Source organism: Aulostomus chinensis, chromosome 3 (genome assembly GCF_037954235.1).
Source record: "Aulostomus chinensis isolate RoL2024-O1b breed Wild chromosome 3, RoL_Achi_v1.0, whole genome shotgun sequence".
Lineage (NCBI taxonomy): Eukaryota > Metazoa > Chordata > Actinopteri > Syngnathiformes > Aulostomidae > Aulostomus > Aulostomus chinensis.
This window is the reverse complement of record NC_141322.1, coordinates 30,402,723-30,430,046: the sequence shown is the minus strand read 5'-3', so window position 1 is coordinate 30,430,046 and position 27,324 is coordinate 30,402,723. Positions and strand designations below refer to the sequence as shown.

General features: G+C 47.6%; 1 protein-coding gene across 6 annotated transcripts in view; it reads right to left on the bottom strand.

Annotated features, from left to right (window-relative positions):
* Window positions 1–27,324, bottom strand: part of grip2b (glutamate receptor interacting protein 2b) — a 203,955-nt gene that overhangs the window by 127,151 nt on the left and 49,480 nt on the right. For 3 of the 6 annotated variants that reach the window (XM_086200297.1, XM_086200298.1, XM_086200299.1), the window contains exon 1: window positions 8,395–8,824. The exons of the other annotated variants lie outside the window; for them this stretch is intronic. In XM_086200297.1, coding sequence (XP_086056423.1) covers window positions 8,395–8,551 — 157 coding nt within the window. In that variant the 5' untranslated portion in view covers window positions 8,552–8,824. Of the gene's footprint in view, window positions 1–8,394; window positions 8,825–27,324 lie in introns of those variants that run through there. 6 annotated transcript variants of the gene reach the window in all.

Below are 27,324 nucleotides of genomic sequence, written 5' to 3'. Positions count from 1 at the left end.
CACGAGCAAAGACCGGAGACTTGGAATAAACCTCACCATGATGCCAAAGTAGTCAAAAACAAGACTGCGTACAAGCTCAACACCTCAGCCAGTAACAAGTACTCTGTAGTATTCAAGTATTCTGGACTGAGTGATGGCTGGCGGGTACTCTCCACCTCATCTGCTGCTGAGACGAGAGTCATTCTTCAACTACAATCCTCAAGTCTCAGAGAGTGCCTGCAGGAGCTGTGGTTCCCCAGCGGGGAAGATCTGCCTAAAATCGGTTTAACTGCAGCTGAGGATGAGACGCCATCATGATGAGACGCCATCATCACACTCACACGCGTCCGGATCAAACTGGCTGTGTAGCTTTGCCTCATACTTCCACCCAAGTGAAACATGGAACAAAACGCACACAAAGTGAGTCGGATGAGCGCTAAGGAGAGGTTCTTCTCAAAGGATTTTGTGACAGCAATTACAGGGGGAGAGGTGAGGTTCATTCTGAGATGCGTTTTTCCATTTGTGACAGAAAATGCAGACTTATGTGCTGCTTTTAAATCATTACCTCAGTCAAAAGAGCAATTTGCCTTTCAAGCACTCACAGTTTGGTGTCCTCAACTCACAAAGACGTCTTTTTCTTCCTGCGTTACTTCTTTGTGACTCCAGAAGTCAGAAAACACCAGCTGCATTTTAACAGCTTGAAGCTAATGGAGGTCCACGGCTACCAACGAGGAAAGTGTCCAAAAACATCTGTCAGAAAACTCACAACAGCACAAAGGTGAACACCGTCGGGCCGGACAGGAAGCGCTCTTTGGTTTCATCTTAGCTCAAATCGAAGTGTTTGATGAGCAGAGGGAATGGAGCAGGTTCAGACGTGACCTACGCCTTCAAGAGTTTGTGACGGTGGTTTTGGAGAGTTTCCTTCAAGTTTAGCCCCAAGCTAATAAAATATGGCGAGTGTGCTCTGACCGCTGGAGTCACAAAGAAGTAATGCAGGCGGAGAAATTTCTCAGCCTGACTTTAAGACACCTAAGTGTGAGAACTTGAAATGCAAATTAAATTTGTGCAGTCAAGCAATGGTTTTAGTGAAATTAGGGCAGTAAATCATTGTAACTGGAGAGAGGAGACTCATCTGAAAACGCTAAAACCTGCTCAAACTCAGGCGATGTAACATTTCCCGAAACATTAGAGGGAGAAACATTAGCACAGATGAAGATTCATCCATGACAGACATTTCTGAAGGGTTTATTTTGTCCTCCAATCCCAAATCAAGCAGATGCCAATCGGTTGGAGTGAACTATCGTGGTAGCAGGCTGCCCCTCTTAATTCTAGCTTCTCATTCCATATACATCGACATCTCATGTCCTGTTAGGAGAAACAACGAGAAGAGATTTATGAAAACGGGCCACCTGTGAAATGAAGAACGATCCACCGGGGAAGTGTTCCCAGTCAACATTCCCATTTCCATCCAAAATGAATATGTGGATTAAAATCCTGTTGAACGTTGATTGGTCCTCATGGACAGCAGCTTTACGCAGTTGTTCTGAGCCGCAGCTGCTCCTCAGCCCTCTTGTAGCACCAGATGAGCTCGTTCTGACAGAAACGCCACTCTTCATACCCACGACTCATCTCACCAGTCGTGCCAATGCTTTTTTTTTTTCTTCCCAGCTTCAATTTCAAAGTTGCTGCTGAAAACAATCGGTGGGTGCTGTTTTCCAACGCTTGCATTTCCTATGCAAAATAAGACAATAAAGGGCACATTGAAGCTTATTGTCTTAGTGTTTAAAGAGGCTGAAAAGCTCTCACATCTGCAGCTCAGACACTTCCAGGTCCTCTCACTCAGTCAGGAACCTTCACAGGACTTTTTGAAGGTGCCGCTTTTTGTTTAAACTCTCATCCCATCTGTGCAGAACTTAGGGAATATAGGGTTGTAAATTGTACTACATAGCTGCTTTGGCAGTTTTTAAAGTACGCGGCGGCAATCGGCATGTTGTAAATAACCCTCGCACGGATCAAAACACAAACCGAGGGAGAAAAACAAAGCAAGCGCTGCAGGAGAAATGACATGTGGTGCTGCAGTCACTGATAGCAGTTAAGAAGTTTCTAGTGGAAGAGAGTGGAGGGAATGAGGCATCCACCCACACGCCGCTATGGTATCATCCAGAGAGAAGGAGAGAGAGAGGGACAGAGGGAGAGATTGAGGGCAGCAGATCGAGGAGAGAGAAAGTGACTTGGAGAGCAGGAGACAGGAAGGAGGGTGAGACTGAACCACAGAGCCCGTGATCGAGGACTGGGGGTGGAGAGATGAGAGAGCAAAAGGAAAGGAGGATTTAACACCTAAATTTAGCTGGTAAATGCTCCTCATGGGTGCCCCCCCCCCCCAGCCCCCGCCCACACACAGAGCAAACGCATCCCCGCTGTTCAATGAAGGAGGGCAAAGTTATGGTTGCGCATCCTACTTTTTCTCTTTTTATTCATAAAGCTTTCATCCTGCTTTGTCTTTCTTGATTTCGGCGTCAACGCGTAGAATCTTAACTGTGACTACAGGCCAGTGGTGATGTTCATGTTAAACACGCAGCAGCTGGGCGATAGAGGGACATGCACGCCACGTCACGTGACATTGTTGAACCGGGGAACGTCTCACCACCTCTCCCTGCTGTGTCAGGAGGTCGTGATGACCTCACGCATCTTCAGTGACGCCGGTGCGGCCGTCTGGGATTGAAGACTTGATTGAGGACGGCTGACGTTTTCAAACAACCACTCGCAGAGCGTCTCTTCAATTTAAAGCATTTGAATCAGATGAGCTGCAGGTTTTGGAAGCGGAGCAGGGGAGATGGATGTATGCTAACCTGCCCATCCACGACCATAGGCTAGGCTAAGCTAACAAGCACCCAGCGCAGAGGACAGAAGGGTTAAGAAATGAAACACAAACAGAAGGAAGCGTATGACATCAGAGGCGTGTCATCGTCTTGCATCATCCATCCGTGTTGCTCATGCAGCAGCAGAACAGTTTCTGTTTCCTTGTGCCTGCTTTCTTTTTCGTTGGCCGTGAATATTCAGGAGGACGCCTCTCAACTGTCCTGTAATATGCTGCGGTTCAACAGAATCACACCGGCGGCTAAAAGCACCGGGACGCTCACCCCCGGCACGTTCACGCTCGTGTCCTGACTGAACATCATGACGTTCCATAACATGCCTGGGAGTCGGGATCGTTTCCCTGAGGTAAGTAATGAGGTCAGCACAAGCTTCACAGACCTTAACGTTTAAGAAGTAAGAAGATCCGTAAATACCAGACTGAATTCGTTCACGTCAGGGTTGCTAATGAGAGGCTACGAGAGCTAGCGAAGCTTAGCTGTCGCGCTGCTGAGGTCATCGGCCCTGCGCAGCATCACTTTGGAACAAAACTTCAGTAAGTCTTGTGAACTTTTGTAGGTCGCTGAGAAGATTCCCTGCAATAATCCAAAATCCAGTGTAAAAAATCTCATTGGCTTTCAGTGGAGGGAACCAGAGAGATGTTAACTTCCCACAAAATACCCCCCCCCTCGCGGCGCCCGATAAACCAGAGAGGACAGCCTCGGAATATGTTGATGTATTCAGAATAAAAGTCAAGCGCTGCCATCCAATCAGAGGTGTGGTTTGTTAGCACCAACCCCTCCTGTTGGTCTGTGCACAGACTAGCAGGGATCCTCCGCCAGCAGCCGTGTGGATGCGTTGGAGCAGCTTTATCATGTCACATTTCATTACCTGCCTGTTTGGTGCCTTTCCTGTTTGCTGTGATCGCCTTTTCCTTTTAAAACTGGCGTATTCAATTATCTCCACCCTCTGTTGTGCGTTTGATGCTGCTGTTTTGTATTTAGCTGCTTCTGGACGCCGTTCAGCCTCTTAAGCCTTTGTGAGCAGCTTTCAACAGGCTGATTTAAACATTTCCCTCCATCTGCGCTGTGTTTGATGTGCAGCCGCTCATTTTCCAGTTAACAGGCCTTTCAGCTCGTTCAGCTATTGTAAAACAAAAAAACAAAAAAAAAAAAGAGCGGGGAAGTAATTTCTTCTGTCTGCTGTAGCAGCAAATTAATCTCTAAATTCACCTGTCAAGTTCATTGCTCATAACTGATCCTATTTTGCTTGGAATGAAAACGGACTTTCAAACGAGTGTTGTTGACTGCTAATGTGGTTTTTAGGGCAGAAAAATAAACACCGGCTGGAGCCAAAATGTTCCGCAGCGTTTGTCTTACGGTTCATAATCATTTCCTCCAGTCGATGGAAGTAAACCAAGTGAACGTAACATTCAAACTTCCTCAGATGTAATCTAAGAAGTTAGTTGATCCGTGAGGGGCTTGGACCAGTCGCTGCTCCTTTGTGTGGACAGGAACCGGTTGAGGTGGTTCAGGTCAGAGGACACGTGAGGCTGTCTGAAGAAAGTCCCTCCCCTCCTACGAAATCTGGTTAACCAGAGTGGGAGGCCTGACAAACCCACATACATCCTGGATTTAAGGAGCAAAAAGAGAAAAACTAGTCCCCCGATGGAGGAGGCGCCGATGCCCACATTTTCCCGTGAAGGACAAACTGAGTGTGCACTCCACCTCCCAGCAGCAGCAGCTGACTGGGCGATGAGTCTGGAGTGTCTTTCTCTAATCAACACTCCAGCTCAGAGTGACGAACTGACAGCCGGATCACACATCTCCTCTGTGTTAACCTGCAGAACTGCTCACCTCGTGCATGAGGCGCCGTTACATCACGCAAATGCAAGACGGAAAAATCTGATGGGAACTCTGACTTTATTTAGATTCCTGCCCAAAGCCAGGCTGAAAGGTGCGGTTAGCGTCATGAAACATTCATGGCGTCCACACACGTTTAGCGATGCAGCCGCTCAGCTGCTTTGGTCATCGAGCCTTTGATGACCGACGCCGGCTTGTCGACACACAAACCAGCCGCTAAAACTTAGAGGAACTTGTTTGTTTGTTGCTTTGTCTCTTTTTTTTGGGGCCTCCACTGAATTCCATGTTGTTGTGTGATGGCGATGCTTCGCTTTACCACGCAGGCATTAACACGACCTTTCCTTGAGCTCAAACCAAACATTTAAGAATGTCCTTGATGTATTGTGTATGTGTGTGTGTGTGTGTGTGTGTGTGAGTGTGTGTTCTCAGTATTTACAGTGTCCAGGTGGTGCAAATCTCATGGTTGGTTTCCTCTGAAAAGGCACACCAATCTTTCTCACCTCGTACAAGATCTGAAGTAACTTATCAACTTAAAAGCTTTCAGACAGAAAGATTTTGGTGGTCTGAGGTCAAAGGTCACGGCTGCACGCAGAGTGCAACTGCGATGCAGGTTTTTTTAGTCTGTGTGGTTCCACCTATTGTATCATGAACATTCCCTGAAGCAAAGTCAAACGTGGCTCGCTGCTTGAGCACATCGCTCATCTACAGGTGACAGCACGCAGCTCTTTGGAGCCGTTTACCTCCAATTTTTCTGTGCAGCTGCTGAGGTACATTTGAATTTTTTGCTGCATGGCACATTCCCAGCGCTCAGTCAAACTTAGCTCAGGTTGACATTTGGTATTTTTACTCCCAATTATTTGAGCCACCAAGCGTTGTCAGACCGATGTGACCGTCCGGTCTGAAAGCAGGCGTCAGACTTTCAACAACTAACCATTTTTCACTCCATCCACTCATTTCACCTCTCTCTCTCTCTCTCTCTCTCTCTCTCTCTCTCTCTCTCACACACACACACACACACACACACACACACACACACACACACACACACACGTTACCGTACGTATCATCACCTCGCAGCTGCTGCACTCGGCTGAGGAAGAGTAGCACTTCGGCTTCAGAAGCCTGACGGATTCCTAGCAGGTCAAAAGTCGATGTGTGACAAATTGTCAGCGAGTGCTGAGGACGACTGTCAAACAACGAGCCACCACGACAACCTGTGCAGCGTAGAAACGATTTAATGAGATGAGGTATCACACAACGGCCCACCGAGCTCAGAGGAAAACGCCTAATCACTACTGATATCACCTCGCCCCCCACGGGGCCTCACTGTTAAGTTGCTTCTACCGTTTTTGTCATTTTGTTTGTGTGTTGATGAAAAACATTCGTCACTCATCATGCATTTCCATGGAAACTGAGCTAAGATTTGTATTTTGTGAACATATTTCCCAGCGAAATGAAAACACTGACGTTTTGTCGTCGCTCGTTAACGGTTGCATCATCAGGCTGAGGCTGTCCACACAAGACCGGCTAAAAATGCCGTTATTTTCTGCTGGTCTCTTGGTTCAAGCCTCTTGTCACTTGTCACGTTTGCGCCGCGTGTTCTACAACACACATCAGCTGGAACGGGAGAACAGACCAACGCCACCAAAGAGCCCTCCCTCCTCGCAGGTGTTCAAACCGGTCAGATCCTCTCTTTTTCATTTCAAGATGTGCGTCCGGTGTTTCACCTCTTGTGCCGAATGAATTCCACTCCCATTATCGATACTTCTACTTCAAGAGGTCACTTCCAATCCTGGCATATTGCAACACCTCAAAAACAAACCCTTCGTATGAATATGGAGCCTCTGCTTGTCTGCGGTGTAATCTTTGGTGATCTGATGGTGGTTTAATGCCGTTTGAAGTCTGGCTGCAGCACTTTTCTGATGAAAGGAAATATGGGAGGGGAAAGGAAAAGAAGCTCGCTCTCTCACAAATATATTTCGTGTTGTATGCTCTCGTTCCTCGTACGTTCTCCACCGCGCTCTCCCATCTCTTTCTTTGCTGACCTGTTTGTGTATGATCAAAGCGAGTTAAAAAAAAACACCCCCCCCCCCCCCAAATTTGAACTCTCTGAGAGTCGCTTTACATAGGCTTTGAAGAACATGAGTACCACTCAAACTGTAGCATCAACGCTAACTGACTCAGGGCTAATTAAACGGTGGCGCTGACTAATTAAGCCAACTGAGCAGCAATGCAGCAAACACTGGCAACCAGACAACAAAGCAGTGTCCCAGGAAAACTTCATCTTATCCCTGCAGGGAAACACACGTCTGGAGGAAACTGGCACTGCTGAGATGTTCCAGCCACTGATTCATTTCATTTATATGCAGCACTTGTGTTGTTTTACAGGCCCACGCTGGTCACAGCATAACAGAGTGTTTACAAGGTGCAGAGGTCCTAAACACATTCCCAACTTTAAACTTTAAAGGTGCACAACAAGGTTTTTACAAAAACACAAGCTGAGACCCAGGCTAGTTAGCTTAGCTTAGCTAGTTAGCTTAGCACAATGAATGGTAGTGGTAGTAGCGTAGCTTGCATCTTGCCCTGACAGCTTCCTGCACTTGTAGGGCCTTGTCTGTGTGTTCTGGTTCCACCAGATCAGGCTCAGCAGTACTGCTCCTCCTCCTGGTTAGCGGCAGTCCCTCTTCCTACAGGCAGGCTGTAGCTGTGGTGCTTCGAACTGAACAGCCCCATACTGGTCAGCTGACTGGTGTGTTTATGGTGTTGATGGTGGGGTGCTCTGGGAAGGGATTGGAGGGAGAGGAAAATCACCGCGTCTTCCTGGATGTCAGTTTACATCACAGCTGATTGGCCTTCGGGACACTTGGATTATGTTGGATGAGCCGTGATGTCGTGGTTTTATTACGAACTGAGGCTGAGTATCATGACTGAACTTCAATTTTTGGTTCAATTATCCATTTAAGTATCAACAGCACTTCTCCAATCATTAAAAATGGGACTTTCCAGATTAAAATACCCGGTTTAATTGGTACCAAAGGCGCTGTCCTGGGGTTGTGAACCCGCAGCAGGATTGATGGTTTCAACCTGTAGGAAAAATCCTCCATTGTTCAGCTGAGAGATTCATTAGTCACATGACCTCAACAAGCTTGTGAGAGGAAAGCGACTTTACATTGTCTCGGAGGATCCGTCTCTACAGAAAACGCCGTCACCGCAGACAACAGATACTGGACAGAAACGTGTCAGCAGATTAAGAGACTCTCTCAACACACATCCAGCCAAAGCAGCACCAGCAGCTGAGCAACCACATGAACGGTCTGATGAGGACACATGGACATCATGGAAATTTCTGATTTGCATGTGATAAACGCGCCTTCATCCCCTCAGCGTGTGTGCATGAGTCTAAATATGAAACTGGAGTAACACAGTGCTTCCTGACACACACACACACACACACACACACACACACCATGTATCTCTCACACACACACACACACACACACACACACACACACACACGCAGATCCAACACCAAACTTCATGAGCACATCACACACACACACACACACACACACACACACACACACACACACACACGCGCGCGCAGATCCAACACCAAACTTCATGAGCACATCACACACACACACACACACACACACACACACACACACACACACACACACGTGGCTGCGGAACCTCTCACCGCCGATGCAGAGGCTGAAGCGGCAGAGCTCGTCACACAGGGTGTCTGGACTCTCCAGCTCTCCCGGTCCTCCTCCTCTTCCTCCTCCTCCTTCTCTCCTCTTCTTCCTTGGTGACATCCTCTTCACCATCTTCATCACGCGCTCTACTTTGTCCATCCCGAGTGTTTCAGCGTGACAGCGTGCGGTCTTGGTACCTGGGCTCTTGGTGACTCTCCTCTCACCTCTCAACTCTTTTTGTCTCTGAGGGAACAACTTTCGCCGCTCTCCACTTTACTGGCTCTTCCTCTCTTGTCTCATCATCCAGCAGAACAGCTGAGTTGCTTCCCTACAATCCTTCGTCTTCCACCTCATCCAGTCTTCTTCACCTCCCAATTCCTCTCTCTCTCTCTGTCTGTCTCTCCCTCCCTCTCTCCTCTAAGTGCACTAATTTATGGCTCAGATTTCCCCTCGCTGATTCACTTTCTCTTCTTTCCTCGTCTCCTCTGCCTCTTTTTCTGCTCGCAGAAAACCCGACGAAGGAAGTGACGAGAGAGGTGAGACACTACGGGAGAATGGGGAGGGAGAGAAAGGGAGAGGCTTCACATTTACCCCCCCCCAGCCTCCCCCTCCCTCCCCAGCCTCACCACCCCCTCATCCAGCCTTCAAAACTCCCAGCTTCCACAGAACAAGAAGGGAGTAGAAATCTTTTTAAGAAAACATTCGTCGTGATGCTCGTTTTTCCTCTCCTCTGTTCTACTCTTCATGATCTCTCAATCTCTCTCACACTTTCACTTTTTCATTCTTTCAGTCAGCAAACACAGTTTCTCTCTCCGCAAGAAAATCCCTTCTATTTTTCATTTTGTTCCTCTCTCATATACGATTCTGTCTGTTGTGTACACTTTACTGGAAGGCTGATAAATGAGTGATGTCACACTGTGTAAAGTTTCCTGGCTGCTTAGCAACCATGCAGCAAAAGTATGGCGACGGGAAAACGCCAAGACTCCACGTGACTGCAGGTGTACGATGGCTACGCTAACGTTAGCCTTTGAGCTAACACAATACGTGCACCCTGCTAGCACCGACGTATAGACCCCTGAGAGTGAGCCCCACTGGAGTCGGCGCTGGTTTCTGGTCATGACTCGGTTCCTTTCCTCCACAGAACCCTTCATCTTCCCTGCCTCCTGCAGCTCCTCTCTTTGGAAGGGTCTTTCCCATTCCCAAGGCCAATACGGGTCACTCCATGTATTTTCAGTGGAAAGTGCAGTCTTTCACAGACGTTGTTGTGGTGAAGGTCTGGTTAGCGATAGGCGCTTAAATAAATGGATTAAAGAGCAAAAAATGGCCGCTCAGTCATTTCCAGTTGTGAAATGACTGAGCGGCGCCTTCACTTGTCCACTCTCAGCTCAGCTCGACGGCGTTTGAATTCCAAGCTCCTGCTTTCATTTGCTCTTCAGAAAAAGGAGCAAAAACCACCTCAAGCGAGCGTGAAAACTTTCTTGGGAGCTTTTTTTTCCCTTCTAATTTGATAACTTCAAAATGCGAATATAAATAAACTAAATATAAAACAGGAGCACTGCTCTTTAGTCCGTGCGTGCACACACGCACACACACACACACACACACACACACACACTGCTGACAGGTTTCTCTCTGAGGTAACTATAATAAAAACTCCCCTGTGGGGTTGAGGACAAGCTTTGAAATGTATGACTAACAAAATTGATTGCTGGCAGGAAATTGAAATTGACCTCAGGCCATTTCCTCTATAACAGAATCACTTCAGAGGCTGTAATCGTTATTAATCATTAATATCGAGCAGAAATAGTTTCTGCATCGGAATATTGACACGCGGCCTGGCAGGCAAGATTAGCTCCCCTCACCTCGGGGGTCCTGGGGGGACACGTTCCCCCGGGGGTATTTTTCTCCATCTCTCTCTTTTGAAGCCACTTGGGATGACAGGAAGTCTGTTCCTCATTTGGGAAAACACCACAGTTCCCCGGGGCACACGTCCTAGTTTGCGTGGAAGGCTTCTCATCTTCTCTGACATCATCGGACAACGAATGTCGAGGGTGGCTAATTTCCACTGTTGTCACCTCACAAGGAGGCTGGAGAGACCTGGTACTATTTTGAAGTTACGTAACATCGTAGAGCGTGAATGTCTTAGCGCAGGAGGAGCCCTCAGAGCCACGATAGCATCCTGCTACGAGTAATCCAGCCTGCTCAACTACAAGTCACTGCCCAGTAAATGTGGCCTCTGAACCGAGGACGAGCGCAACGAGGAACATTTACTCCTATCATAACCAACCAGGACCCCCCACCCCCCCATTCTCATTTAATAATCCTGAACAGGCGACTTGATGACGAACGCTGGTGGCACATCTTAGTTCAGTTAGTTCAGGTCTGTCGTACTAGCAAGTGTGAACAGCGACTTTAATCCCTGCACAAGCAGCAGCTTCATTACCACAAATGTCAACCCCAGGCTTGGACTTCCTGTCCCAATGAATGCAACCTGCATGAGGTCAAAGTAGCAGCACCTCCCTCCGTTTGGAGAGTAGCGACCAGCTCTAGTCGGCTTCCATCGTGATGAAAACCAGCAGTAATCTGGGCCCAGTGACCCGAGCCAAAATCCTGCTAACAGCTGGCTGCTCCGTCGCTATGGGAACAGGTGTCACTCAAACTTTTATAATACACAGACCATGAAAGTGGATGAATTAAACTGAGGAATAACACACGTATCACCTGCACGCCTTCTGAAGATGAATGCCAGTCACGTGCGCTCGCTGGTAGATGAGCAACAAAGCTAACTGGGAGTTCCACAGCCTCTGAGAAAGCAGGCGGCAGAAAGAGAACCAAAAACATGAAACATGAATGTATAAAAGCAGAGGTGTGCAGGAAAGTCCTGGAGAATTTCAGAAAAGCCAGACATGGTGGTCAGCTGAAGCCAGGGGGACGGCGTGATCCGGGTCCACCGGTGAATCTGACCTCTCCACTAGTTTAGATTTCTTCAGGAAATCGCAGCCCCTCCTTTGTTCTCGTCACTCTGTCCTGGTTTCCTTCTCTCTCTCTTTTTTTTTTCTCATTACCTCAAAGCTACTTGGTTTCGTCATTTATCCCTGAAAATGTCCTCAACTGAAAGAGGGAATTATAAAACAAAAAAGTACTAAGATCATAAAGATAAGCTCGCTCTCATAAGCTTAAGATGCAAGACAAGATTAAATGGAAAATATTCTCTTACATCTGCTCCAGGCACCTTCCTCCTCCTCCTCCTCCCCCTCCTCTCTTCTCAACACATTCCCTCGCTTTTCCCTCTTCACCTGCCTTCTCCACACATCTCATTTGCAAACCCCCCCCTTCCCTCCTTCTCTAGCGCTCAGCGGTCAGACTTCCGTCTCTGTGAGCCAGTGAGACACTGCGCTGGACACGTTCATAACCTTAATGTCTATAAAACAGCCGAAGGACTGCCTGCGTCTGCTAAACAGCCAACTGTGCCTGACACCAGGCGCCCAATTGTCAGACGCAGCGATGAGTTGCAGAGGCAGTTTACATTATTACAACTTTAAACTACTTAAGTTGACTCCCTCATAGCATAAGCCCGGCATGTGGAAGTGAACTCAGGAGTTTGAAAAAGGAGGTCAGCTGCAGACTGGCAGATTTCCTGAGCAGTAAAAGAACCATCCTCAGCTTCACAGTTAACAGCTTTCAGAAGTATTATAGACTCTGCAGAAGTCAGTAACACCGAAATAGATTCAGTTGAGCTTTTGGCTCGGTCAGCGGATTCTGAGACCTAAAACCATTTGTTTCTCTCTGACCGCAGCGGTGCATTAAGGGGAAATTAAAGCCTGTCAGAGGAGAGGATTCCGGGCTGTTCCCTGGGCCGACAGAGATGTAATCTGTATGTGCGGCTGTCAGTTTGATGCTCGTCCAAATGTGACGCTGGTAAAGTGCAAACGTCTGAGATGAGAAGTGAAACTAAGTGAAAAACAGAAACGGAGCGTCTGCATCTTGAATAACGGGAGGTTCCTACTCCTCGGTGACTGAACGGCTACAGTATCCTGTTACAAATGTAATCAATTACTCTCGAATCAATCCTCCCTTCATACCTGAAATTACTTCTCCGCTCCCTCCAAGTAATTCCACTTGAAAGTTGCACCCGCTGCTTGCGACAGACTTCCTATCGAAGCCACGGCACGGTTTAATTAGCTTTCTGGAGTGTGAATGTAGGCTAAACTCCAGGTGGCACGTGGCTGCGCAGCCAAGCAGGCAGGGGATGTGAAAAAAAATGACATCATTTCTCTTTCATCTGCATCCCTTTTGGAAACTGACGCACACGAGCCAAACGCATCCATAAATTCATTCCTTAATCTTCCAGCTCGGCGGCAATTAGCTTAATGTGAACCTTGTGTTATTCTGAAAGCACAACTGCAGCTTCCCTCTGTAAAAGTGACGCTTCGCCCAAAAGGTGTGTTTTGTCTTCCAGGTAGACAGCTTTTAGAGAACAACGGCTCCGGAGTGGACCAGGACAAGCGAGCTGGTGAACACTGAGCGAACAAATGGGTAAAAAAAGATGTCAAAAACAGCAGAGGATGGTTTTAGCTTTTGCAGAGATTATTAACAGATATTTTAGGAGAGTTTTGCTGTTGTTAGTCATCAGTCGTCACCAGCTTTGAGCTAAATAAACGTGGCTGGCTCCTACTGCAGTCTGGCGTCACGACGCATGAAGGGGAAAACGGTCTCTGTCAGATCCAGACTCTCTCTCAGTCCCTATTTCATCCTGAGCAAAGAGCAAGTCAGTCGACCTCATGTTGAATTCTTCCAGTTGTGGATATTCCACATCAGTCAAAGCCTGTCAGCAGACACAGCCCCCAACAGCAGATCACCCGCCGCCGCCGCCGCCGCCGCCGCCGCCGCCGCCGCCGCCAATGTCTTAGCCGCCTCTGCTGGCCACGTGATTCCTCTCGTAGAATCTGCGATCATATTACAGGTCAACAGGCGGAGGAGCATCGAACGCCTTTGATGTTTCCTTGAAAGTCTCCAGGGAAAGTCAATGAAGTGACTCATGAATGAACTTTAGGGGAGATATTCTGGATCCTCAGACACACACAGAGGGATGATTTTTCTGATGCCAGGAGGGTGTAGAAATTTTCCTAACAAGATTCATTTGTGTGTGTGTGTGTGTGTGTGTGTGTGTGTGTGTGTGTGTGTGGTTGCTTACATGTGGGGACACAGGCATAAGACCAGTTAATTGGGGACGGCATTTGCAGCTTTCCCGTTTGTACAGGCTTTTTTTTTAGGTCAGTTTTTAGGGTTAGGGTTGATCTCCAGGAAGTTATTACCTCAATAGTGAATACATTTGTGTGCGTGTGTGTGTTCGTGTGCGTCAGCTGATACTCTGCGTGAACCGGTTATGAAACAGTCTCACTGAAGTGCAGGAGGTGAATTAACAACTGCAATGAAACTAAAAATGACTTTTGCGCATGCACTTTTCCGTTCATGATCACCAGCAAAGCAAACGACAGGCCTCCTCCTCCTCCTCCTCCTCCTCCTCCTCCTCCTCCGTAACGTGTTAAGAGTGTTGAGGAGACGTGCTGCTGCTTCAAAAAATGCTTGATGTGCTCTTGAGTAAGACACTTCAGATCCAGATGATCCAGGAAAGCAGTCAAAGATAGAGCATCGACTGTTCTGACAAACAGACAGAAGCAGTGCTCCGCCATCAAAGCTGTCAGTCTCAAAGAAAACAATGTAAAGATGTCAAAATTGGAGAAGAAACTCTTTTTTTGGGTATATTTTCTGTAACCATACAGCGCGAAGTCCTGCAACAACATTCATGCGCAGTCATTGGGCTACAAATCAACACTGCTTTCCGTTTGACGGGAGCGAGAGGAAGGTATCGCGTTCACCGACCTCAAACCTCAGCCCCCGCCGCTCCCCCCCAACTCCATATGAGGATTTTTCTCACCTTTCATTGACCTCGTGTGTCTTACTACTTTCCTGTGGTCATATTCACTGCAGCCACTAGATGCTACATGCTGTCACATGGAGGGCAGGCTGGTTCCTGCATAGCTAACTAGGTATTCATTTACTGTCCTGTACATGAGAACGTATAAATAAATAGTCTGTGCAAAATAGAACAAGCGTAATTGATCAGGATCTAAATTCCCAGGACTGTTGGATTCCACGTGTTTACTTCTAAACACGTGGAATCCAGTGGCATTAACTCGACGAAATTATAGTCTGGAAGGGAAGAAGCAGCGAGTGAGAGACGACGCGGAAACAGATTTTTTTCTCTGGGACTGCGGACGAGTGGTGAAGCGGTGGTGTAACTGATAATAAAGCTCAGAAGATTCAACTTCTACAAAACATATGAATTAATGAATTATTCAGAGACATCCATTCACAACAGACCAAAGGTCCCGGCGTGCTTCACCAGCTGACAGCTTGATACAAAAATGTCCTCCAAACATAATAAACCACTCCAGGACGAACCTGCAGAGACGACGATGTGAGGTGGAACAGAGCCGTGACCCTGGACGATCGCTGGACGATTTAGTGGGACCACAAAGGCCAATACATCACTTGACTCTGAGCAAAGCCGTCAAGCACCTTCTGATCAACTCTGAATCTGAACATATTCCTCATCACATATCCGCTTTTCCTTTGGCGCCGAGTGTCTGGTGTGACACCCGGGGAGTTGGGACCAACAAAACAACCTTGTGTTCTGTTGGCAAACCACAAGAAACGGATTCGTGACCCTTTTTTTTTGGGGGGGGGGGGGGATGTTCACTCTGCTCTACATCGACTCAACCTTTTCCATGTCAGGCAGTGAACCGTTCAGGACTGGTTGGCCTCCCACGGTGGACATTGTCCAGCCGGCTGGGAAACGGTTGTGGGACAAAAAGAGGAAGAAGATCGCGGGAGTCTTCAGTCCAAGCTGGTGAATAAAACTTCGCCAGCTTGGACTGCTACTGCAAAAGCACACGGCACTAGCTAGTAGTACATACCACAAATACCACATCACGTCAGAGTGCTGAGATTCTGTCTTTGTAAAGGTGAAGCAAAGCAGTTGTCAGTGTCTCCAGGAAACGTTGGCAGTTTGTAGCTTCAAGTCTTTCTGCTAATATTCACGTTGGACACGACGGTTATCCATCTTCTCTTTTACTCCACAAGAGAGCAAACTTCTCAAAATGTCAAGTTACAGTCTTAACCTACAAAAAAAGAATCCCGACTGTCTTTAAAACCCTCAGGGGGAGGCGCTGTCCTGACTGAATTTTCTCCACCTCATAACTGTAGGGGGAGGGGCTAACTAAGGATGCTGCAATGGTGGCCCTGCTAATTAACGTTAAGTGGGAAACCACACTCTTCAGGGGGAAGTTGTTAATATACTAATATTTGTTGTTACCGCTAACAGCTGGAGGGTACTTATAATAACCCAACAGACGAGCCTTCATGTGCCATCAAAGCCGCTTCAAAGGTCCCGGTTGCTACAAGCTTGTTAGCTCAGTTTGTTGCTGCGTCAAGTAGCGAGTTTGAAAATGGCGGTGTGCAAAAAGCTGAAGAGACGGAGAATGGAATGCACATCTCGCCTTGTCTGCTTGTGACACCGTGCAATCACACCAGACCCTGATACCAGGCTAAATCTAAAGAGGGCCTTTGGTTTCCAGTAAAGGCTCCTTGCTCAACTTGACAAAAATTAGCTTTCTCACTTGTTCTCTATGCTTAAAAAACCCAAAACAAAAGCAACAATTAGGTAATTCTGACAAAGGCCTCACATTCTTCACGAGGCATTGTTGTATCAGCATTATTGTCTCTTCCTTCACGTGTCCGTCAATCCCTCCCACTCACTCGTCGAGCTTTTGTGTTCCTGCCTCCAGACTCGGCTGTCTTGTCAAGCAATGATCCCGGTAGAATAGTACTCAGAGTACTAAATTATCATGTAGCGCGAACTGAAGTGAGGCGTTGAAGTGACAGCAAAGACACCTTGAAAACATTTGTATGATGTTTCCCGGGGCATGATACTAATTAATGAAAGAAAACCTACTTTCAGTCAGCAGCATTTTGGTGGCTTTGTGACTCCATGGGTAATTCAGGTAAAACACAACATTCAGCCCTCGTAAAGTTCCCTCTAAACTAGTTCCTTATATATATTATATACATATATAGGGAACTATCTATCTAAACTAGTTCCCTCTACATATCAGCTGCTAACTGAAAGTAGGTTTTCTTTCATTAACACTCGTTCTGACTTCAGTAAAAGAAAACATCTTTGTTTTGTTTACACAAAAATCTAATATTGTAAATAACATCCATCAATCTAAGGGTGGTGGGGGTGGAGCCTATCCCAGCAGCCTTCCCCCTGGACAGGTCACCAGTCCATGGCAGGGCCAACACATATAGACAGACAACCATTGGCTCTCCCAGCCACGCCTACGGTCAATTTAGAGTCTGGATTAACCTGGTCCCCTCTTGATGTCTTTGGACTGTGGAGGAAGCTGGAGTACCAGAGAGAACCCAGCAGGAACAGGGAGAACATGGAGACTCACCCAGAAAGACCCCGTGCTGCAGCCGGGGCTCCACCCACAACCTTCTTGCTGGGGGGCCACAGGGAGGACCTCTGCTCCACCGGGCCGCCCCCCATTCAAATATTCCTTTTTAAGAAAATAAATTGATTCAAGCCTCCTTGAGTGTTCATTTTTGGACATTCTACCAATAAGACTTTGGGTGATGTCAATCTTTTACAGGCTACAAGAGAATAAAACTTTACCATGAAAGACAGAATGTCTTTTGTAGGAATATTTACTAACTAAACACAAAATCTTCATCCTTCACAGTACAAAGTAAACAAAAACCACCATGCTGACTACTGTAAAACCGCTGTGGATCTCTCACTCTTCTTCTCACTCACTTCCTCTGCTGCAGCCCTTTGAGATCAAGTAAGAGCTTGAATTAAACAACATCAGTTATTTTGCACGCAATTTTGTCTCGAGCTGCAAACGGCGTCTTAGGGCTGCGCTCTTGCAGCGGCCCAGGCTCACTGTACCAGACAAAGACTGAATAAGTAGGACTCACATGGAAATTGATTCTGACAATCATCTTCCAGTTATGACTTTTCTTTTGAGGCCAACGCGATTGATTCGGCCCTTGCGGTTGCGGAGGTGTACTCTCTTCTACTCATGTGGTTTTGAAGGCGAGGGCTGAGGGTGAGGAGTGCACTCACGGGCTTTGACGTATCCTCTGCTGTCGAAGCTGAAGATATCCGTGTTTGCCACAAACCATCGTTCAGTTGTGAATGAAAACCCATTCAGAGGCTTTGAGACGAGGGAACAGACGCCCAACGATGGTGACGTGTTTCAGGTCTGGGATTATTCCTACGACTGTACTTGTGAGCTGTTTTTCACCTTCATGTTAGCACACGGAGGAAAAGCACCGATTGGATAAATGACATTTGTTTCATAAAAATTCGATCGTGTGACCCGAGGACTTTCTGCATGAGGAACTCTGCATAAATGCATGAAGCAGCTCCTCGTCTCTTTTCTTCTCGTCTCTGGGCTAAAACTACATTCGTCCTTTTGTAGCTTTAATGAGTCGTGTCAGGACTGAGGTCACCGAGGTACAAGAGTCTGCCTCGGCTCTCCAACTCCACGATTAATCAACGACACACACGCACAATCCAACGTTTTAGACAAAGAGAGGACACAAAGGCAGAAAGTGGGAGTGGAGTAGAAAATGAGATGGGAGGGACACGGTAAAGCAAGGGAGACAAAGGAGGAGAGAGAACCATGAGGAGGAGCAATTAAAGCTAAGATTTGCAGAGCAAACACTTTCCTCCGCCGGTCTCTCTTAAATCTCCTGTTTTTCAAACACAAAGATGAACAAGCAAACACATTAAGATCCTCGAAATGCTTCGAAAAATCATCCGGCTCCTTCTCCCCAAGTGAGCAAATTCAGGACAAATGAGCACACCCGCACAAGAGCACACATTATACCAGCGTAAACCAAGGAGGACATAAAAATCAGGCCATGTTCCAGAAATTTCAATGAGTTCCTCTCTCAGTTGCAAAGTTCTTTGAAACTTCTCCTGAGGAAGGGAGGGGAAGCGTGTCAGAGGAGGCACACAGGGAGAGAGAGCCGTGAAGTCTGCAGGGAAATGAGCGGGAAGACAGGGACCATAAAAGAGACAAGAGATAAAAGGTCATAACAGAGAAAGAGTTGGTGAAACACATTATTAATGTATTTTCAGCAGTTTAGTACAGTAAGGAACACATATGCTAACTGAATGCTAATGAGGGGCATCACCAGCATGGTTAAAAAAAATGTCTTAAAAGGCACAATTAGTAGACGAATCAAGCCGAGACGATGCTTCGCAGCACTAATTAAAGGGCAATATCGTTCTGTATTAGCAGAACGTTTCCCCTGAGGAAAAGCTAACTTCCTTAGCATTGGCTGGAGGTGAAACTTTCAAATTAGACACCACTATGTTCACGTTTTTTGTTAGAGGTTCGTTGGAATCCCTCCACTCTTGCACCGACACAGAATGGCACACACCGGCGTTTGTGTGACGCCATACACCGTATAAATCCAAACTTCAGTCATTGTTTCACTCATGAACAAGAGCGTGGAGGAACACCAGCCTCTTTAGTCCTTCATGAATCCAAATTTGCCCAAAATAAATGTTCATGAAAAGAGACGCGCGCCGACAGTCGAGGTGGCGCTTTGTTAGAAACCAGACATGATTCAGCTGCTAGTGGTTTGTTTGGGGACCCTCTGACCAAACTGGTCTGTGAGAACTGGTAACTGGATGGCTTCAAGGTTTGGTACCAGTTCAAGAAGCCACTCCACTTTAATGAGAAAAGAGCAAATGATCAGCGTCATGGTTGAAGGAATGCAGCGTTCGCTGAGGGATGAAAACAGGGCGCAGCCTCGAAAATTGAGGTCATGCTTCACTCGTGTAAATGTGCAAATCCTCAGAGTTTCACAGCTTAAACTTAAGGGAGACACATGCAAATGCTCTTTAGGTACAAACAAACAAGTCAGCATGCACCCTCACACACCTCAACACACACAGCATGTTCAAACACACCACTACACAACTCGCAACCCTCATCAGCATGCTAAACTTTAACAAACGGGCTGCTATTCCTCAAAACATTCCCCTCAAATACACACCGACTCCCACATTCACACACATGTGCCGGAGCCATGCGTTGCCATGGCAAACGGGAGTGTGTCAGTGGTGTGCAGAGGAAGTTAAATGGGTCATGAGAGGAGCAGAGCGGTGTGTGCAACAGAGATAATGTTCAGCTGTCTGTCAGCCGCTGCAGCAGCTCCCGAGCAGCCGCACACGGAGACGGCTGAGCCGCGCCATCCTCCATGCAAATGAATGGATCTGCTTGAGCAGCAAGGTGTCACGGTGGACGTACGCGATGAATCAGCATGTGTTTGTGTTTGTGAAGGCAAGGGGGAGAGAGAGAGAGAGTTTGTCAGAACTTGCTTCCTGATCGTCACTGTCCGATCAAACACGTTTTTTATGGTATTCCACATGTTTGCGTTGCCCAGGCGTTCTCCAACACCCTGGAGAACCATTAGGCCATCCATTCCCCCTTCCTCCTCCAGTTAAGGAGCTCCTACACCGGGCAAAGCCAGTGGCAAACAGCCCCCCCCCCCCCGACCTCTCGTACCGACACATTCACCCATAAAATCATGTAATTCCATTCAAAGCAGCACAAGGTCACGTTATACTGCCACACATTCATCGTTTCTGCTGTTCGATCCTCAACTGGCCTGGCAAAGACCCCCAAAAAAATCATTTTCACGACACGGGGCGACAGCGGCCTTTGGAATTTCAATTCACGAGCTTCCACACCAACGGTTGCATTTCATAATACCAGGGAGACACAAAGCTTCAACAAAGCTCTATGAATGTGGTTTTATTGTGAGGTGTTGAAGGAGCACTGGGCCCCCAGATTTCTGTGTACTCTTGGTTATAATCCCTGAATTTGTCAGGATGTCTCGATGGCAATCGATAAACTATGATGTTGAAAAAAGGAAGCATCAAAATCCCTCACACATAAGAGGTGCAAGGCCAAATTTACCTCCACCCAATGAAAAACTGCTACCAGCTCGATTGGTTGGAACCGTTTAGCTGTCCATCAACAGACGAAACCAGACTGCACCTGATTGGACAGTTTAGCTGTCCATCAAAAGGCTGAGGCCGGGAAGGCTAAAGCAGGTATCAAAGTCTGGTTGGATCTGTGTTGGGTGAGCAGCTTCAAGGAGAAGAAGCATGGATCAAGAAAACACAGCAAAAAGAAGAAGGACTTCTCTAGAACGAGCAACAGATGAGAGGGAGGAGGACAGAAGGCCTGGTGCAGCGCCAGGGATTCTTGGGGGTTCATTTGCTCTCTGGAGGAGTCGTAAAGAATCAAAAGGTTGAGCTACGGACGCGCAAGTAGCAGCCTCTCTGTTGGACGGGTAAGAAACCCGTTTGGTGACCTTGCTAGCGAGCTACAGAGGCTACATTAGCGGTAATTTACAGTCAGTGGAGGTTGTGAGCTGGAACACAACGCTACGTAACGGTCGCTGACCTCTTTAGTGACGTAGTTTACCGGGGAGGGCGAGTGGGAGCGAGGAGGGAGGGTTCATGAGCAGAGTACGATTCAAAAACGATTTAGACAGATTCATGCCTCACTTATCGTGCTTCTTTTGTTAAATTAAAACAAGAAAATAAAAGAGTTGGTAAAAAGAAGAAAGCGGAAAAAAGCCAAAAACGGGCGCGCCTACCCCTCCTTTGAGAGGGTGACCGGTTCCAGGACGGATCGTAGTTTTCATTGGATCATATCGGCTCGATGGTTTTTACTGCGCTCCAAGTCCTACGCAGCGCTCGCCGCTTGGCAGCCATCTTGGCAGCTGCCTCATGATCACAAGACCGTCGACATGAATCAGGATGTGTGTCAACAGGCAGGTTTTTAAAAAATTCAGGCTATTATTTTGCTGCGTAAGCTCCCATATTGGTGAGTTAGGTTCTACAACTCAGTGGCACGCGTCCCTCTGCAGCTTCCTCGGCGACATCAGCTCGCCATCGGAGCTCCCGTTCTACTCCAGCAACCAACCCTGCGACTGTTCCACGTGCAGAGGCTGCAGGCGCCACGGGAGCCGACGTCTGCTGCCCGCATGTGGCCGACGTAAGGGTTGTGTCGTCTGAACAGACAACGTGAACAGTACACCTCCAAGTTAGCAAACTCAAAGTATTTGTTCATGAATACTTCATGTAGTCACTGGTGGTATTTACTGGTGGCTGGGATGTTTCCTCCCTGTTGGCAACACACTAAAAATACTACACAGCTCACTGCCAAATTCATCAGCTTTGGGCTACACACAATATTACAATATTAGTTTCGGGATTAACATAGGGTTTTCATGCCAACTCTCTTCCGTCTGTGTGTTTATTCCATCTCTCAGCCGCCGTGTCTGAATCATCTCAGGTAGACAACACCATTACTTAAGCCGTCGGCTTCGTTTGTGAAGTTATTATCTTTGTAGTGGTTCGTCCATTGACTGCTTGAATCAGTTCTCAGAGTGGTGGCTGTGGTTCCGTCCCCTGATTTGAGACCTCTGAGGGAGTCAAACATCTGTTCCTCCACACAGTAAAGAGAAGCTGTGTTTGATACTCCCTCATTACACAACAGTATCTGACCATTTGTCTGCACTACTACACACACACACACACACACACACACTCACTCACACTTCCATCCTCACCAAATGAGGGAGTTACTTTGAAACACAGTGATCCGCCCCTCCAGGAGAGTTCCAGGGGCTTTTTGGTGGCTATGCCAAAGCACACTGGCGCTGCTGTGGTGGTGCATGGTGGTCCAGCACCTGGCTCAGGGCTCTTTCACACCTAAATCCTTTGGTCTGGAGGCTTACAGACTTTTTGGTTTGATCCAAAACAAAAATTACAGGTGTGGAAGCCCCCCCGCCCCCCCAACCACAGTCCGGACCACTGAAGGAGCAAACAACTAAGCGGTGATCCTACGGGGAAGGACTCGGTCCACGTGAACCACAGAACGGTTCGCTCCAGGTAACGTAATCCTGATTAATACGGGCACAAAGGAAGAGGACCAAAGCACAGCGGACAGATGCTGGCAGCGAGAGGGGAGGGACCAAGTTGTTTGTGTGTGTGTGTGTGTGTGTGTGAGCCCTGCCTCCAAAATACATGAGTGAAAGAGTTTGATGTCCTGGTCAGTAAAGTGATTCATGTACTTATACTGCAAGGAGGGAATCATCCTCTCCTGTGTTTCCAGGTAAAAGAGAGAGAGGGTTTATTCAGCAGGTGCGAGAAATCAGTGCAAATACAGCGAGTACTGCTTTGGCATGCGCACCACAGAAGGAGGCTGTAGTACACGGAGCTGCACGCTACTACTGGTTCAGGGTGCCACCTAGTGGAGGAGAGGGAACAGTTCTGCTGGAAGTCCCGACCCGTTAATACACCACAGCCTTGAGTTTGAGTTCTGTCTTTACATTTAAACACATTTAAGTGTCAAAGGAACTTAGATTCAGCATCCTGCTACTGGAAGGAGTCTCGCAGTAACTGGCAGACGGAGGAAGTACAAGTACACAACAACTTCTTGACAGTTAAATGAATCTACTCAGGACTTTTCAAGAGGAATGAGTGTGAATCCTGAAGTGATTATACTGGAATGGGGGGAATTATTCTGTGTCTGTGGATGTGAGACTGTGTGTGTGTGTGTGTGTGTGTGTGTGTGTGTGTGTGTGTGTGTGTGTGTGTGTGTGAGAGCGTGCACGCGTCCCTTATCACCGATCACAAAACCACTCTGTCAATGCTGTCAAAGCCGGGTTTTGGCAGAATTTCCATTCCCGCTGAAATGAAGTGAATTCATTTCCAAGTTGGATCCCATGAATCAGAGCAGGTCCTGGAGGGCTGCTCCAGCTGATCAGCATGAGCCCGATCAAAGTTCCAGATTATGTAGATTTCCAATAATCTCCATTGCTAACAGAGGAGAAAGCCTCAAAAAAAGTTGGCAAGAATTTGGAGAAAATACAAGTTGCACCGACAAGGTCATTTGCTGACTGCTAACTTAGAAAAGCCTCCTCCGGGGGATTTAACCGCTCCGCAGTGATTTATTTCCTCGGTGTGAAGTACAGTAACAGCCCACTGTGACTCTGGGCGCTCCCACACCAAACTGTGGTGTGAATTTATGAGATTAAAATGCAAATGTGACACAAGACCCCAAAAACATTTCTATACAAGACCGCAATTTCACTTCTTTTTTTTTAAACTGGACTCAGAAGGTCTGATGTGAGCAAACAGTCACATGCTAAGATCCACATCACCCTTTCAGGTGTCGAGTCTAAAATCTCCAGTGTGTGTGTGTGTGTGTGTGTGTGTGTGTGTGCGCGTGCTGGCTGAATGCGGCATGAGGAAACAGTGATATCTGCAAAGCTCGCAGGAGGTGACAGGCTTTCTAATTAACTCCATGCTGAGTTGTTGTGCAGGCTAATTAATTAACACAATGACCTGAGGACTTCGTGTGTGCGTGCTGTTTATTAAGGAACTACATGAGAGGGAGAATAATCTCGGCCTATGTGAGGGTACGGCTATTGTTAGCCTAGCCGTGTGTTAATTGTGTCAAAGAGAGATAGGGTGGCTCGTCCAAACATGGCCGTCTCTTTCTTTGTTCTACGTTCTGGCTCTCGGGCGACGCGGCTGCACATCAGACACAAAAGGATGAATGTAACCATTATTCCTCCTAAAACGGAGGAGGAATCATTCGACAGCAGGATGGCATTTGACATTTGTGTGTGTGTGTGTGTGTGTGTGTGTGTGTGTGTTTAGGAGCATGCCCAATCTTGTCAACAGAATTAATCACCCAGATGAAAGTGGAGCTGGTAATCATTAATCTCACACCAGGAGAGAGACTAGAATGTCCAGATGTTCAGCGCTGGATGGGAAGATTGATGCCACAGACTGGTTTGTCAGCTACAGTCAGCAGGCTAATTTAGCACCAACAACTTCAACCTCTTCTCCTCCGACCGTCGACTCACAAACAGACTCCTTGTCAGCTCAGTTGTTATCCTCCTGCGCCGGTGACGGTCCCGAAAACCGCCAGACACGCCGCCGTGCAGGAATTCCGGCTGCGTTCGCTTCCACAAACGTCCCTCGGACAGGAATTCTGCTCCTGACAGTTGTGATGAACGGATGAACGGTGATGTCCAGAAGTTCAGCTGTACTGTGACATCATCAAAAACACTTTCCGACCATCATGAACCGCGACCTCCTTGCGCCGGTGACGATTGGCTCAATTCTGCCACAGTGTAAACTTTTATCTGATTCATTTCCAGTCGCCGCTACATTCAGTGAACCATGTGTCAAACAGCTGGGCTCCATTTACCTCTCGCTTGGTAACTTTAGGTCTCGGCTCCAGTCTCTTTCTCACCGCTCAGAGATGCTCTGGGGAAGCTCCCGCCGCCTCTATGATGGACTCGCCCCCCCGTGGCGACCCCCTTAATAGGAAGTGTCCTCTTCCTGCCTTCTACCCTGCGGTGATGATGATCACACACAGACTCTGGGCTCACCTCGCCTCCCTCGAGAGCTCCGCCAATCCAAACCACTCCACTCTGCTTGCCGGTCCGTGCTGCAGTGATTAAGCTCAACAAATCTGTGCTTCCCTCCACACGGCCCTCTGCTGCATGGCCTGCTGGGGTTCAGCCTGTAGTTCCCGCTGGTCTGGAGATTTTCAGAATATCATTCAATTTGAAAGTGGTTACAAGAAAAAAAAAAAAATACAGCGGGAGAAAACTTGTTCAAGTCTCCGCCCAACTCCAGAATTAGGAGTTTTGTCATTAAATTAGTTTGAAGGATTTTCACAGTCAGTTCAGCTGCAGAGGAAAGCAGACTGTTTACCCCTGTAGAGCTTTTCCGAGCTTCAAAAACATGAACAAACCAGACAGGGATAACATTTTTGGGTCAGGGAAGCTCCGGTTCTCCAGAAAAGAAAAAAAGCAGTCCTGATGGGCTCTCACATCAAACAGGCCGTGCGACAGCTGAGACGTGTCTCACTGTAGAGATTTGGAGGTTTCACAGTCAGCGGGGATCCGTCCTCCAGACCCAGCCTGAGTGGCGGACTCGTTTGTTCCTTCCTGGGAACAGCAGAGCAGTGAATTCTGTTTGGGTTCCAGGCTAAAATGCTTGGATGTATAAATATAAATAATGGTTAGTAAAATGCCCCCTGCTCATTCAAACGCTTCCCTTTCATTTGTACTGTCGTTGTCAAATTCATAAAGGAAACGCATTGATGTATTTATGAATGCCATTCATTTTTCAAGGGCGACTTTTATGTCGTGTGTCTACAGAGCGCCGCGGGGACGGGATATTTTTGTTGGCTTCTCACGGGTTCCCTCGAACAAAAGAACAAGATTTTGAATTATTGCAAATGAAAGAAGAAAAAAACAAAAACAGACACGTGTTGCGCCCGCCCCAATACCGTCCTCCACCGCCACCTCTACAATACATTATATCACAACCCACTTGAGGGTGCGTGCGTTTGAGACCGCCGTGTCAGCGACGCTGCTGCAGGTCTCCTGACATCCTACGTCTTCTAACTCTGTCTGGAGGCTCTGAGTCTCTGCCCAGTGCGCTCGTGGCGAAGTGAGAGAACCTTCATTACATAAAAGGAGATTATGAAGCCCGACTGAGCGGGAACGTTTATCACTCCGAGAGCAACAGCAGCCTAAAGCTGGGGGAAGCAAATTAACACCAGCCACCTGCCAAATGGCGGGGTGATTACGGGGAATTGATGGTTATAGGATGATGTGGATGATACACAGTGAGGATGGAAACCTGGGCGCCGTTTCCTCCTCTTTCACTCTGCTGACGGTGTCCAGTTCAAAGATGGAAGCTGACTTATGACCAGTGATGATTCCTGGCTCCCGTAGCACCGCTGGCCCCCGCCCGTCATCGTCCATCTTTTGAGGTTAAATAAAATGATCAACAGATGCAAGTTCAATGAACGTACTTGATTGGCAGAAGAGTCTCTCTCCGTTTGTTAGCAGCACTCAGAGATCGTCCAGGCCCTGCGAGCCAAATCAGCAAATATCAAAAGGTCGTTTCATCCAAAAAGTTGAATTTACTCTCCAAGAGCTCCCGGTTAGGTTTGGAGACTCCAGGGCGCAGAAAGAGCCAGCCATGTATGCTTCGCTTGGAGCGCATGAGGAGCGACAGCGAACAACAGCAAAACCCTCCAAAGTGTTTCTGAATCCTCGAGGAAATTCAGGCCATTTGGCAAATTAGGCAAACTGCATGTGCGTGAAGTATAAGATCTTATACACATTTATGTTACACTTATCTCAAATATCGTATACATGTCCACGGCCAGGGAAGTGGACACGCGAGCGGCGAGGTCTGATCACGCGTGTCTCTGCACACCCAACTGTGCAGGCAGGTCACGCTTTGCTCTGAGGATTCTGCATGAAAACCAGACACAACTTTGAATTTGTCTCATGAGAACTGAGGAAAAAACGAAAACCTTCAAGTTAAAGACTGCGATCATGGTTCAGGTTCAAGTCAGCTCATCGAAGTCAGCTCGAGGAAGCTTTTAACTTAAAACCAGTGGGTGCTTCCTTTCCTTCCTGGTCATGTAAAAGAGCGATGTCCCGTCTGGAGCGGGAGTCTCCGTGCTCCATGATCAGGCGTGAAGGCGTCCCAACTATCCCTCTGATCTCGATGGCGTCTGCCACTTCCACATCAATACACGTCACGTCCACAGCGTCACAGGCAGACAAAAATGCTACGACCAAGTTCATGAATGCAGAAGATCCTCTCAAACACCAGCTCCAGTCCTGAGCGTGAACCCGCTCGTGTCTGCAGCCCACACCGACAGCCGGCTGCCTCACAGGAAATGTGGACTTTGCTATGACGCACAAAACACCTGAGGGAT